We start from the raw sequence: 15,660 nt of genomic DNA on the forward strand, positions 1-15,660 counted from the left end.
CCAGCTCTGGTTTTAGAGTACAGAGGTAAGTGATAGTGTTTGATGAAGGTGTGCACTGAACTCCAAGTTGCAGTCTCCAAAATATCCTTGCTTGGTACCCCTCTGAGGAAGGCTGTTGATGTAGTTGTAGCCCTGCTGGAATGGGGCCTGATGTTAACAGGCACAGATTTCCCATGGTGTGTGTAGCAGAAACGGATACAATGTCCTATCCATTTTGAAATGGTCTGTTTTGAGATAGCTTTTCCTTGATATCCTGTAGCATAGGATACAAAGAGCTGGTCAGATTTTCTGAAAGCCTTAGTTTTATCCAAGTAGTAACGTAATTGCCCGTGAATGTCCAAAGAGTGTAGGAGCCTTTCCCCTTTGTTCTGGGGGTTTGGATAACAGGTGGGCAAATGAATGGTTTGGTTTAGGGCCACACTGGATACCACCTTTGGCATAAAGGAAGGGTTCGTTCGTAAAGAGACTCTGTCTTGATGAAAAATGATGAAAGGCTCCACTGCCATTAGGGCCTGTAGTTCTGAGACTCTTCGTGCTGAAGTTATTGCTAGCAGCAGGGCAGTTTTCCATGATAGGAACTGTAGATCAGCAGTGAAAGCTGGTTCAAAGGGCGGACGTGAAAGGTTTTCCAGAACAAAGTTGAGATCCCAAGTTGGTGTTAGTGCTCTCCGGGGCGGTCTTATGTTCTTAGCCCCTCTGAGGAATTGTCTTAGTAATGGATGTGAATATATAGGAGGATCGGTGTTGTATTTAGCTGAAATAGCTGAGGCGTGAATCTTAATAGATGAGAAGGAAAGTCCGTTGTGCAACATCTCAGTTAAATATTGAAGAATCTGAGGAATATTTGGGACAAGGGGATTTTGGCCTTTAGCCTGGTTCCAGGCGCAGAATCTTTTCCATTTGTCTGAATAGACTTCCTGGTGCTGGGCCTCCTGGCTTCCAGAATGACGTCCATCACAGCTTTAGAGAGAAGTGTTGACTGGTTATTTAGGCAATTTGCCATGCAGCCAGATTTAAAGTCTTGAGCTGGCTGTGTAGAATCTGATTGTTTTGCTGAGTGAGCAGGTGAGGAATTGTAGACAAAATCCATGGTGGGCCTTGAGCCATATTCCTTAGTATTGAATACCAGTGTTGGCGTGGCCAGTCTGGAGCAATGAGTATCATTTGTGGCCTCTCTAATCTAGCTTTCAGCAGCACCTTTGCCAGAAGAGGCAGTGGAGGAAAGGCATACACTGTCAATGTTTTCCAACTGAATGAGAGGGCGTCCACTTTCCAAGCTAGTGTGTGGTATGTCCTTGTGCAGAATTTCCGTAGTTGGTAGTTTTGGGGGGAAGCAAACAGATCTATGTCTGGGCTCCCCAATTTTTGAGTTATCATTGTGAATACTTGTGGATCTAGTTTCCACTCGTGAGGATCTGTGATGTTTCTGCTTAGATCGCCTTCCAGTGTGTTTTTCTTTCCTGGCAGGAATTGTGCTTGTAGTTGAACTTGGTAGGTCAGTGCTGTGTTCCACAAGGTCATTGCTTGTCTACATAGGGGGTAGGAGTGTGTGTCCCCTTGCTTGTTTATGTACCACATCACTGTGGTGTTGTCCGTCTTTATTAGTTGCTGTCCTGGATGTAAGAGGTCCTTGAAAGCTGTTAGGGCATTTTGTACAGCTAGCATCTCTTTTTGATTGATATGTAGATGTTTGCAGACCATTTGCCCTGAATACACTGTCATGCCATGTGTTCTCCCCAGGCATAATCCAATGCATCTGTTGTTATAGTTTGCCTGGCTGTGGGTAAGGTAAAAGGCTGACCCTTGTTGAGGTGAAATGCCTGAGCCCACCATAGAAACTCCTGTTGAAGGCAGGGAATGAGTGGAATTATTGTTTCCAAGTTGTGGCTGTGTTGAGACCAAACGCTTTTCAGATACCATTGTAATTTCCTCATATGCAGTTTTGCAAATGGTATTAGTAGTATGCAAGATGCCATGAATCCCAAGGCCTGCAGAATTTTTCTTGCAGGGAGTTGGGTCTTTGTTGCCATCATTTTGAAGTACTGAGTCAGTTGTCTTTGCTTGTCTGGCATGAGGTAAGCCATCTAGGCCATTGTATTTAAGCTGGCACCTAGGAATATTATGTCTTGTGAGGGCACTAGTTTTGACTTCCTTTCGTTTACTGTGTACCCTAGGCAACTTAGTAGGTGTTTGACAAACGCCAGATGCTTTAATAGAATGTCCTTGCTTTCTGCTTGAATAAGGCAGTCGTCCAGGTATGGATATATTTGAATCCGTCTTTGTCTGCAGTATGCAATTAATGGTGCCAGGCATTTTGTGAAGACCCTGGGCACAGTAGATAAGCCAAAGGGCAGTGCAGGGAATTGGTAATGGGTTGAACCTGCAATAAATCGGAGGTATCTTCTGCAATTTTGTCTGATAGGGACATGCAGGTATGCCTCCTTGAGGTCCAACGTTACTAGCTAAGCCTTCTTGCCCAGCATGGGAAGAAGTTGCTGTAGTGTTAGCATCCTGAATTTGGGTACTTCCAGGAATGTGTTTAGAATTGAGAGGTCCAGAATGGGTCTCCAGGCTTTGTCCTTTCGGGGAACTAGAAACAGTCTTGAGTAAAATCCTCGTCCTTGCTCCTGTGTAGGAACCTGTTGAATGGCTCTCATGTCCATGAGAGCTGAAATTTGCTTTTGAGCCTCTGCCCATTGATTTGGTGGCAGGTTTGGCATTCCTTTTATCCTTGGCAAAGTGTGAAAGTGGAATCTGTATCCCTGAGATACAATATTTAGGACCCATTTGTCTTTTGTGATGATGCGCCAATTGTCTGTAAAAAGTGCTAGTTTTCCCCGAAAGGGAGCTGCCAAGAGGGTTTTGCTTGGTAGTCTGAGGGGTAAGTCATTGTGTTTGTCTTCTGGTAGTGTGAAACCTGTCTTCTCCTCCTTTATGGGTTGTAGCACTCCATTGTCGAGGCTGTTAAGAGCCTTGTGGCTGGCCTCTGCCTCTTGGGCGTCTGTATCTGCCCCTCTGTGGTCTGGCAATAGCTGGAAAGTACCAGTTCTTGGTTGGCCAATTTCTGCTGAAATGAGGAGGTTGAACCTGTAAAAAATCCTTGACCGTCTGCATAGATTTTGCCTAATCCTCCATTTTCTTTAAAACTTCTTCTGCTTTTACACCAAATAAAACAACCTGCTGTAAGGGTGCATCCAATAACTTTGCTTTAACATGATCAGGTAAAGTTTGTTCTTTTAACCAAGCATGCCTACATATGACAGACCCTGTTACTGCTGCTCTACAAGAAGCTTCCAATGAATCAAATCCACATTGCAAAGTATGTTTTCCCACTTGTTCAGCTGAATGCAACAAATCTTGCATTTCCTTGTAATCTGGCTGGTCTGTATGTGCGAGCATTTTTTGTTTTAATTGAGACACCAGATATTGTTGATATTTCAGCATGTGAAACTGAGAATTTAACTTGGCATTCAGAATTGCCAGCGAGCTGAAACATCTGATGTTCATAAGGTTCATTTGCATATATCTCATGTGCCTCTGATAAAAGAGGTTTCGGAGGTCAATCAGTGGAAGTTCTAGCATTGCTAGAGTTTTCAACATTATTATGCTGGAGTGGGAAAAAATTTCTAATTACATCCCAGTTTTTCCCATTCTGCCATCTGTATACCCGTTTTTTGGACGACATTTTTATTTTATGAGATGGACCAAAAGAACTAAGAGGTCCTTTCCTTGATTACATCAATAATTCAACATCTTTTTAGACATTCACACATACTTTAGGTGAGACTGAAACCACTTATTTGGACATTTTATTAGAAAAGATGTCTAAAATAACAGATTTGTGTCTGAAATATATCGTAAAGTGACCTAATAATTTTTTGCACTTTACAAGTTGTCACCCCTATATTCAAAAAAGAGGGGTTTTAAAAGGACAATATGTAACAGCTGCTCGAATGGTCACTTAACACGATTCTTTTCTGAATGAATGCCAAAAATTGAGTGGTATGTTTATCAGTAGGGGCTACCGCCATTCAATGGTAGCAAACATAATGAAAGAGGTCATTTCTAAAAGGGAGAGTGGTCATTTTCTCCCTCTCTTAAATACAGGTGAAAATGCCGGGGACAATATACCTCAAACATTGGCAGTGGTGAATCTTTAGAAAATTTAGGCTCCACTTTTGGAACATTAACTGAACAAACCAGTAGGTACAGAACAAGTTTTATTACAACTTTTTCTACTAAAATCTTGGAGAAAAATTGGGCACTTCTGACAGGTGAAACAGACGCCAGAGCAAATTTGGGGGATAGACCTGCTTGTGTATTTCGTAAAGGGAACAACATCAAAACCTTACTTGAACATCAAATGAAACCCCACAGAAATGGCCATATGTATAAATGCGGATCTTGTAAGTTTTGCTCTTGTATACTAGAAGTGAAAGAAATAATTATAAAAAGGATGAGAATTAAAATCAAGAACAGATTTAGCTGTTACTCAAAGAGAGTTGTTTATTGTGCCTTATGTGAATTATGTCCTTGTTTTTACATCGGTAAAACAGAGAGTAAACTCAAGAATAGGATAGGGGAACATCTCAGGAATATCAGGGACAATTGTGACACCAACGCTCTTGCTAAACACATTATACAACATCCTGGGCACAAATTGATGTTTATTATTCTTGACATTATTTCTCCTTCTTGTAGGGGAGGTGTATGGCAATATTTACTGGAGAAAGCTGAATTGTGTTGGCAAATAAGTCTAGATTCCACCCACTAGCCTGGGTTAAACGAATATTTATCTATTACCAGTCTTTTAAAATTAAAAACACTATGTAGGTGAGTGGCTCACTTGGTAGAGCATTAGCTTCTTAAATCAAATGCTCTGGGTTCGAGCCTTGGCTTGGGTGCTATATTTTGTATTTTAGGTAAAAAAGTCTTTCTATATTTCGTTGTATTTGTCAAGAAATATATTTGTTTATCATGACATTTTAAAATGATTTGTACTGTTGTTGAAATCGAAAGACTGAACTTTTTACAAACAGATTCAGGATTCTGCTGGTCTTATGAATGTAATTTTATAAAATGCTTTTTTGATGATTTATCACTTTAAACATATTACAGGAAGTGATGTTATGTTTTAGGAGTATTTATAGATGTGACTGGGATTTCTTGGTTTGTCTGATGAACTTCCTGTAAAAACTGAATTTGGGACAAAAGCGCTTACCTACATTGTGATACAAGTAGAAAGTAAAAGTGGTTTGTGTTTTATGTCTGGAGTGAGCTTCTTTGGATGTTTTTTCGTGGTTTGGACTAGATTTCTTGGAAATCAGAACAGTCTCTGTGGCTCACACTGGAAAGCATAACCTTAGCAGATGGCTGGGAAGTAAAGTCAGACATTCTCTTCCAAGTTCTTCTCAGCATTCCAGCAGCAGATGGTGGGTATTGTTGTTCTCCATCACTACCCTTGACACATGCCACTTGCTGTTGCTGCCTACGGATTTTTCTGGATAGTTCATGCATGCAAAGCCAGCAGCCCCTGGACTAGATCGTCAAAAAGTCACAAACTCTACTCACACAACAGCCATCTTTGGGAAAAGGCAGGTCCAGTTCCAAACATACATAACTGCAGTCAAAAACAGAATTCTATACTTCTTCCACGTTCCCAGTCCTGGGAAGTTCTGCTCTAACCTTATTTTTTTTTTTTACATTGACTTTTTTATTGTTGCAATACTTAGCAAACAATGCCATCCATAAGAGGGAAAACAAAACTCAGAATGCATTGAGACCTTTGCGCTTACCGTTTTTTCTCAGTGTTGCAGTTTTGGTAAGAAGTGATGTGCTTCCTTTGGAATCATCACAGGTTTGAGCAGGAAGGTTACATTTTGTTCCCTGTGGACAGCAGTGTTCATGGTCTTCACAGCAAACAGCCTGGAAAAACAAATGGCAGAGGATGGTTAACTGAAGCTTACTTATTAAGTCAAAGGAACAGAAGATGGCCACCATACTGTTATCATCCACTATGTATAGGAACCCACAGATAGAAGTGGAAAGTAAATTGCTTGGTAGAAACTGTACTTACAATATGAAAAATGTGAATACCAAATGCCAAAAGCATAAAATAAACTGACAACACAAATCATGCAGACAGTAAAGCATACAAAGTAAAGTTTTAGCCCATCAGTGAAACTGAAGTTATAAATAGTGGTTCATAAAAAGCACGCATTCAAAACACAGAGCAGGGCATTTTCAGAACAACTTTGAAAGGGAGGTATACAACTAATATGCAGAACACCACAAGCCACTGGCTATTCCACAAGATAAAATGAGAGAGTGTCCAGTAAAGGCTCTGCTGCATATATAACTGGATTTACACACTAGTATCTTGTGAAATGCTATTTGTAAGTAAACAGACTACCCAGGATAGTCTAAAACAATGCAAAAAAAAAAAAACACGCTTCCGTGACAATTTTTACTGAGTTAACAAACAGTTTCATGACAACTGCATTCACTTCAGCCCTGTCTAAATTGAGGCATTATGCTTGCAGTACAAAATGTAACCAAAAAATAAACAACGTATAGAGTGGCCAAGAGAGGTGATTCAGGTCCCTCTTCAAGCACACTGATGAAGATGGTAAACAGTAAACTTACGTCTGGAATAGGGCAGCAGCCCCAGGACCCAGAAGCCGTTTTACAGCAAGTCGACCCATCTGGACAGCTGGAGGTATCATCACATGGAACATCTTTAGCTGGGAGGGAATAAAAAACAAAGTGAAATTTACTCATTTCAGAAATAAATCTGCACAGCCTTCAATTACAGTTTTATCTTGCATGTAATTCAGACTATATTTAAAGCCACATTCACTGACCAAAGCTGACATGGACAGAGTTAGGTTAGGAACAGTAGGTCATGGAAAGGATAGTGGCAGAGTGGCAGCAGTTAAATAATTAGAGGGGCTGAAAACTGAGAGATTGGCTGGATGAAAGGATAGAAATTGAGCAGCAGTTAAATTATTGGTGGGACTGGAACTGCAGTCATGGATGGAAAGTACAGAGAATATTCCAGTAAGGTTTAAAGAAAAATAGGTTAACCTATGTGAGTGAGAAGCTGTTTTAGGTCTAAGGAAAGAAGGTAGTGACATATTTAGAGAAGGTAAGCTATATATTGTTCTTTTTTTAATGATTTGTTTGACAACTGAGTTCTGGAATACAAGCTATGCCTGACATCTGGCTCCCAGGTCTCATAATATCCCTATTTAGTTATTACTGAGAAAAAACTACCACAGGTGTCTGCAGAACAATGACACATCCCTTATAAATGATTTCTACACCATAGATCTGAATGGAAATGGATGGCAACTGTGAACCCATTTTGAATACAAAATAAAGTCCTCTATCAAGAACTTCCTCAGTTTGACAGACCTGAAAGGTTTGCATGTGCTGCTTTTTGTCCTAATGCATAATGGTCTCCAAGAATGGCAGACACACTCATTGCATGTATTTCACTGTCACTGACCAAAAAGTACAGCTGTGTAAGTAAACCTACCGTAAAGATAAGTTGTGTAAAATCTTACCATAATGTTAGATGTCAGTCTCTTCTCTGTTGAGTATTCTTTACAAGAAGGAGTTGCCTGCCAAGCGACTCAATGTAGGTCAGTATACAAAACTATTCCATGTCTAGGGTGCATAGTCGCACGTAGTCTGCTATTGGACATAGGCTATAAAAGTGACATATGCATGCACCATCCTCAGAACTGAGTGCCAAGGGAGAACGCCTGAATGGCAGGAATGTAAGCCAGGTACATCCAAGGAAGATCAAATGCAGGGGGATGTAGGGTGGGAGAGAATACTGCAACAAAGTAGAGAAGGACATGTAATATTATGGTAAGATTTTACATAACTAATCTATGTCCTTCTATTCTGCTGTTGCAGTATTCTTTATGTGAGGGAGAATGCAAAAGCTAGTGAGGAGAAGGTGAGGGAGGAGGTAGGGGCAGAGGATTTTTCCAGGAAGCCGTGAAGAATGGCCATAGCGAACCCTGCCCTGGATTTAGAAATGTTGTCCAATTTGTAATGCCTGGTGAAGGTATGAACTGAAGACAAGCAGCTGCCTTCAAAATGGAATTGGTGTCCAAACCTCTGAATAAAGCACCAGATGAAGCCATGGCCCTGATAGTGAGCCCTAACTGAGGAGGGAAGGCTCTTTCCATGGTGTTCACAGCAGAAGGTAATGGCCTTAGAAATCCAGTTGGAAATAGTCTGTTTAGTGACTGGGAGTCCTAGAGCTCTACGATGAAAGGAGACAAACAGCTGGTCAGATTTCTTGATGCTCTTGGTTTTGTCTAGATAAAATCTAAGCTGTCTGTGTATGTACAAAGGTTTGGGAGAAGGGAAAAGGTGGGAAGGTGTATCTCTTGGTTTAGTGATATCTCAGTGATCACTTTAGGCATAAAGGAGGGGTTGATGTGGAGAGAAACCCCATCCTTATGGAAGACTAGGAAGGGAGGGGAAGCCATAAGGGCCTGTAATTCCAAAGCCTTTCTGGCAGAAGTGACTGCCAGAAGCAAGATAGATTTCCAGGAGCAGAATTTTAGGGAGGCAGAAGCTGCTGGTTCAAATGGGGCCAAGGTCAGTTTTTCCAAGACAATGTTAAGATCCCAGGGAGGTGGAGCTGGGGTCCTAAGGAGGTCTCATGTGGAGGACACCTTTCAGCAATTGTTTGGCTTTAAACCTGGAAGCCAAGAAGGATGAGACAGACAGGCAGAGATGGCTGATATGTGCACTTTCACTGAAGAATAAGTTAGTCCAGCATCCAGCAACTCACACATACATGACAGAACTGTGGGAACGTCCATTGTTAGTGGGGCCAAGTTACATGAGAGACACCATAATGAAAATTGTTTCCATTTGGATAAATAACTTTCTTGTGTGGGGTTTCCTGCCTTCTGCAATACCCTTAGCATGTCCTCTGAAAGATGGTGTCTGAAAGGATTTAAGACCTATCACCCACAATGTCATCTGTAGAGTTGACAAATGGGGGGTAAATGAGGGTGACTTTGTGTTGTGTGAGTAGGTCCACTCTGTGAGGTAACTTGTGGTGACTGCCCTTAGCTAAATGCAGGAATAAGGGGAACCAATGCTGTTTTGGCCAAAAGGGGGTCACCAACAAGATTTTTGGAATAAGGGGAACCAATGCTGTTTTGGCTAAAAGGGGGTCACCAACAAGATTTTTGGTCTGTCCTGCTGAATCTTCAGAATGACTCTTGGGATGAGAGGCAGGGGAGGGAATGCATATAGGAGCATCCCTCTCTAGGAGAAGCTGAAGGCGTCCACCTTCCAGGCCAGAGGATGTTGGTCTCTGGCACAAAATAGAGGAAGCCTTCTGTTCATGGGAGAGGCAAAGAGATCCACTTATGGAATACCCCATTGGTGGACAATGTCCAAAAACACATCCCTGTGAAGTGTACATTCATGGAGTTAAGTTTTAGGCCTGCTGAGAGTGTCTGCCAAAACATTCATTCTGAAAGGAATGTATACTGCCTGAAGGGGAGTCCGTAATTTGACTGCCAGCTCCCACACCTATAGAGCTGGCCTGCACAGGAGGCAAGACCTGGTCCCCCCTCGCTTTACATACCAGAGCACTGTCATGCTGTCTCTTATAAATTTTAATTAAGGGCCCTGGGGTGTAGAGAAACTGAAAGGCCTGAAGTGCCAAGAATAGTGTTCCCATTACTTTTATATTGATGTGATTTTTTTTCTTTGAGAGGGTGACCATGTGCTTTGTGCTTTCATGGCATCGAAGGCTGCTCCCCAGCATGAGGCTGAAGCTTCTCTGTACAATTTTTGTACTGGTGGAAGAAGATGGAGTGGGAGTCTTGAAAGCTAAAACAGTAACAAGTATTTTCAATAATGCAGCTTTACCTGCTTTAACACACACACACACACACACACACACACACACACACACACACACACACACACACACACACAAAAACAGGAACACGTAAGAGTGCAGTGTCTTACAACTTGAAAGCTTCAACTTACATAAGCACTGCCTTTGAGACTGTGAGTAGAAGTGAAGAGTGATTCTAAAACTGCTTTAAAAACTGTAATACACTTCACTGTCATGCACAAAAGAATTGCGGCAGCTCAAATTTTATAACCGCTTTTAACATTGTTTGGACTTTCCGATTCTTGTCCTGTAGTGGCTGCTACTTAATTCTATAACACAAGAATAGATTAATGGTGCAGAAAGGTCTTTAAACTAGGCATCTTTCTTATATTAGACAGGTGCGTAACAGAACTGTCTTCAAAGATATGGATTGAAGTCACAGCATTCCATTTTCTACAGAATATCCTTTATTACATGGAAGAAATAACTCTACCCTGCATTTGATTTCCAGAAATCTTACATATACTGTCTCCGAGCGGGTTACATGATTGCAGCTATAGTAATTCATAAGGTACAGTCAAGATAATGCAGCATAACAAAAGATGTACAAAATAATTAGATAATATATTTGAAATATATGGATTCTGTTCATATAAACAATCATTATATAATCACCTGAACTATGAATTTGTGTTGTCTGTTTTCTCCTTTCCTCAACCGATGGGGATCTCGTATCAGATTTAGGCCACTTTCAAAGACTTGGCTCCATAGTACGAGCTCCTCCCCTAAACCATAATCCTCCCGTCTAGTCAGAATTATAGACTTTGTCCTCCTTTCACACTACAAAGTATCTATAGCAGCTAAAATGTGCAAAAATATAGTGAAAGTTTAAAATAACATCCCACAGTAAACAGCATCAAGGAAGGAGGAAAAAGAAGGAAAGAGCTGGAGCTCATCCACAGTCAGGCAATACAACATTCCTCACGCAGAAATATGAGACTTGGAAATAAAAATATTACATAGGAAGGAAGGATGGCAGGCAGGAGGTCAAGGAAGAATGAAACAGACAGCACACATGCATAGTTAGGGTGAGTACATAACTTTTGTATGTGATGTTGCCTTTCTCATCGGTTCCTCAACTAACAGGGCAGAAAACCTCCCTTTCAAAGTTGTTCTGAGAAACTCCTGGGTGGTCTTCAAGGAAGGAAATTCTGGAGTACAGCCAAACCAATGTGCTGTATACCCAGACAAATTGTCCAGTTTGTACTGAACAAAGAAGGTATGCGAGTTTGACCAAGAGGCTGCTCCGCAAATGTCATCTATAAAAGGTAGAGGATGTAGCCACACATCTAGTGGAATGAGCCTTAGCAGATGTAGGAAGAGTCAATCAATTTTCCTTATAGACAAAAGAAATACAATCAGTGAGCCACTTGGCTAAAGTCACATTTGAGACAGATTTACCCAGTTTGGGTTTGGAAAAGGAAATAGTCTGATTTTCTGAAATCTTTCATTCTGTGGATATAGAATCAAAGTTGCCTATGAACATCTAAAAGGTGCAACATGTATTCTCCATTATTGGAAATATTTTGAAAGACAACAGAGAGGCTGACTGATTCATAGCTGTTTCTGAAGCCACCTTGGGTATAAGGGAAAGATGGCTGCAGAGATACGCACGCACTGTCCTTGTGAAAAATTAGATATGGTGGCTTAGAAGACAGAACCTGCAGTTCTGATACTCATCTGGCCAACGTGTTCAGGACAGAAAAATAGTTTAAGACAAAAACTTCAAGTCCACTTTGGCCACTGGTATAAATGGGGGTCATGTCAGGGCCTGAAGAAGTATATTTAAATCTCAGGATGGAGTAAAAGGGCACCTTTAAAAAAAGTTTTACATAATCTAGATGACAGCAAAGGTGGATGGATATGTCCTACAAGAAAACTGGAGACAGCTGCAAGTTCAATCTTTATGGGAGAATAACTAGCACCACCATTAAACATGGAAGCAAGAAAATCTGAAATAGCTAGAATGGGTGCAAAAAGTGATCTAGTTGTTTCTGACAGCCCAATGGGAAAATCTTTTCCCATCTACTCAAACACATTTCTGGTAGAAACCTTCTGAGAGGATGTGCATCACTGGAGATGAATACCTGGAAGAGGAGAAACCATGCAGTACACTTGAGAGTCCACATTTCTGGATGAGTTAATCCTAATGGGTGACAAAAGAAATCCTGGTTAGGATACAACACCCAAGGAGCGGGTACCAGATGAGACCACAGTAAGGGGAACCATACTTGTCAAGGTCAGAATGGAGCAATGAGGATAACTTTGCACTTCCGGTAAGACACTTTCTGTGAACATTTAGGAATCAGAAGGGTAGGAGCATAAGCAAACAGGAGCCCAGGGGGCCAACTGTGGACTAGAGAGTCTCTCTGTGACTGCCCCTCTGGAGGGATTTGGGAAAAGTACCTGCTGCACTTGGAGTTGAGAGGGGAAGCAAAGAGAGCTCTGCATTGCTGGCTCCACTGACAGAAAATCATTTCTGCCACCACAGAGTTGAGTAACTACTTGTGAGGGATAAGATGGACCTGCTCAATTTGTCTGCCAGCATGCTGGACTTCCCTGAAATATGCATTGTCAAAAGAAAGTGGTAAGAAGAGATTGCCCACTGCCAAACTCTTATTGCCTCTCGACATAGGGGACAGGACCCAGTTCCTACTGCTTGCTGATGTACCAGTGTACCATGCTGCAATCCAGACAGAAAATGTTCGTAGTCATCCCTGGAGGAACAGCATCTTGAAATGTCTATAATGCTAATATAAAGGGCTTTTGACCATCCTTCCAAAAGTAATGTCCCTCTCACCCTAGTGGGGTGGCTTCCATAATTACTGTGGTTGTGGATGGTGGAAGAATAAAATGATGGCCCCTAGGAAACTTCTTTTCTGGTGATCCACCAGGTAATATGTTCCATGCAAATTTTTGTAATTGTATTGCAGCACATAGGGATTGTCTTATAGACCACTGTACTGCAAGCATCCAATGTATCACCCTCATGTAATATCTTGCTAGGGGTAATAGAGTTATGGAAGATGTCTTAGATCCCAGGAGTTGTAAAGACAACCTTGCCTGGACAGCACAGTGGTGCAGCAGTAGCATTATGGCCTCACAGCAAGAGGTTCTCCGGTTCGATTCTTGACTGAGGTGCCTTCTGTGCAGAGTCTGCATGTCCTCCCTGCATTTGTGTTGGTTTCCTGTGGATGCTCCAGTTTCCTTCCACGTTAGAAAGACATGCATCTCGAGCATTCCTCCAGGGGCCTCTGCTGAAAATTGCCTTTGTTCCACGTCGGACTTTCCCGGTAAACAAATGTTAAAAAAATAAAATAAATAAATAAAATTGCTGGTGAGGAAGAAAGTGAGAGGATCCAAAATGCATGACACTATAAGATATTTATCCCCGACCGAGGTAAGCTTGCAATTTGAGTCACCATGTTCAGACAAGCACCAATAAACTACAGCACTTCAGTGGGGAAGAGTTGAGACTTGGCATACTTCAATGTAATAACCAGTTAAAGACATAGCTAGAGAAAGTACTCCCTGGCTAGGATTAGTAAAGGCTTGTTGGGAGCAGAGATGAGCCAGCAGTCAAGGTATGGAAACACTCAGAATCCCAGCAGTCTCGGGTAAGCTGCAACAACTGCCATGCATTTGGTGAAAACCTTGGGGGCTGTGGTGAGACCAAAGGGCAGTGCTCAGAACTGGAAAAAAATGGCTCGCAGCCAGAAGTGAATAAGCCACCTGGATCACCTATTCATTTTGCTGAGCGCATCCTGGAGTTCTGTCGAGGACATCCAATACTCCTTGCACAAAAGCGGCAGAATGGATGAATCATGACCATTTGGAACTTGGAACAGTTCACATACTGGTTTAGGTTACGTAGATCGAATATAGGTCTCCAGTCCCCACTTTTCTTTGGCAACAAAAATAACCTTGAGTAACTTCCGAATCCTTGTTGGTCTGGGGGAATTATTTGGATGATTCTTTGGGCCAGCAGTTTTTGTACTTCTGTGGTTGCTGCATTTCTCTAACTAGATGGAATGTAAGGAAGTTTATAGACTGATCAGGGGACTGTACGGAAAAGGGTACATAGTGTCTGAAAATAATCCTTTGCACCCAAGTGTCTTTGGTGCTAGCTGTCCAGGTATGTGGATGCAGGATAAGCACCCCCCCAAGACTGCCTCTGGAGTGCAGCAGTTGGGCAGCCCTGCAAGAGCTCTGGTAGGTTTTCTCAGAGAAGGGACCTCTGAAGCCCTGGTTTTGTGGACCTCCTCTGCCGCAAGGGTGTCTATTATTAAGTTCCCCCTTCTGCCACACGGAGACCTGTGTCTATAGAAGTCATGAGAAGAGCCTTGCAACTTACAGCACCACATTTTCCTACCACCTCTCTGATTCTTGGAAAAAGTCCTTAGAAGTGTAGAAAATCTTATCACCACAGCAAATAAATGCCTTCCTATCTTGTTCACTCCTGGATAAGTTTTCTTTAACCTTGGAGCCAAAATAAGGTACAGCCTTCAAAAGGCACATTGATGAACGATGGCTTGAAAGACTCCCCAAACTCACAGAGGAGTATCCAGGTATGCTATCTTGCAATTATTTCTAAACCAGCAGCTCTCAGAGCACCTTCTGAGGCATGGGAAAAGAGTCTCATAGAGGCGTTCGACAGGGAATGAAGGCCAGTTGCAAAGAAACAGTCTTCTTGTCCTCCTCCAATATGGACCCAGAGAGGGCATTGGAAAATTTCTTGATCAAATGTGAAATCTTGTGACATGTGCCAAATAGTTCAGTGACCTTTTAGCGAATAACGCTGATGCATAGACATGCTTCCCAAACCTGTCAAACACCCTGGAGTCTCTACTGGGAAGACTTGACAGTAGAACTTTGTTCAGCAAGTTCTTTCTTGGTGGCCACTGCTACTTACTCCAGTCAGATGCAACCAGGTATTTGTCAGGTCTTTTAGGAATCACCTGAACTCACCCTGATGATTTTACTGGGGACAGAGAGATGACACAGTAGGCAGAAGCAAAGATGTACACTGTAATCCTATGCAGTCAAGCCCCTGTTCTCCTGCGTCTTCCATTTTCTTTTTGAAGATGTTTGTTGGGTAATATTAGGAAGGACAGATCCCTTCTGTCGCTCTCCCATTCTGGATAAAATAGAAGAGTCTTCGTGAGTTCTGTTCAAGCAGCTTTATTTTATACAAACACATAATTACTTAAGGTTACTGACTTTAACTTATATACAAACTAACAACTGCGTTCATGCATACTGTGACTGCTCTTACAAAATGGCCCCAGGGAGTGCACGTGTCTGGGATTTTATATGTGCATGTAAAGCCTTGACTCGCCTCTATTTTTTTGCAATATGATTTTTATTTGCATTTTTGAAAAACACAAACAGTGTTAACAACAGGCACAGTACGAGTATATGGCTATAATTAGTAATACCTGCTTAAACACAAGAACAACCAGGGCAAATAAATTCCATCATAATGCAAGTGCTTAGTAGCTTAAATATAGAATATTGAGAGGCAGTAAGTTAAGATACAGGTATCAAAATATTCAACTGTGATGATATGAATTCAAATAACTAAGACCTATTGCTTTAACTATATACATTATATACATTCAGCTGTCACTAAGTGATAGGATGTTAGTAGAAGGAGGTTAGCTGTTATTGCTTGAACGAGGGTGAGAGAAAGTGTGGTGGTAAGGTTTCTATTT

The 15,660-nt window shown here is 41.7% G+C and overlaps 1 protein-coding gene across 4 annotated transcripts in view; it reads right to left on the reverse strand.

The window, feature by feature from the left end:
- GRN (granulin precursor) overlaps window positions 1–15,660 on the reverse strand; it is an 891,963-nt gene that overhangs the window by 457,173 nt on the left and 419,130 nt on the right. For all 4 annotated transcript variants that reach the window (XM_044055245.1, XM_044055246.1, XM_044055247.1 and 1 more), the window contains exons 14-15: window positions 6,646–6,743; window positions 5,796–5,925 (exon numbers count right to left, since the gene is read on the reverse strand). In XM_044055245.1, coding sequence (XP_043911180.1) covers window positions 5,796–5,925; window positions 6,646–6,743 — 228 coding nt within the window. The remainder of the gene's footprint in view (window positions 1–5,795; window positions 5,926–6,645; window positions 6,744–15,660) is intronic.

Source organism: Protopterus annectens, chromosome 13.part0, assembly GCF_019279795.1.
Source record: "Protopterus annectens isolate FY-2018-M chromosome 13.part0, PAN1.0, whole genome shotgun sequence".
NCBI lineage: Eukaryota > Metazoa > Chordata > Ceratodontiformes > Protopteridae > Protopterus > Protopterus annectens.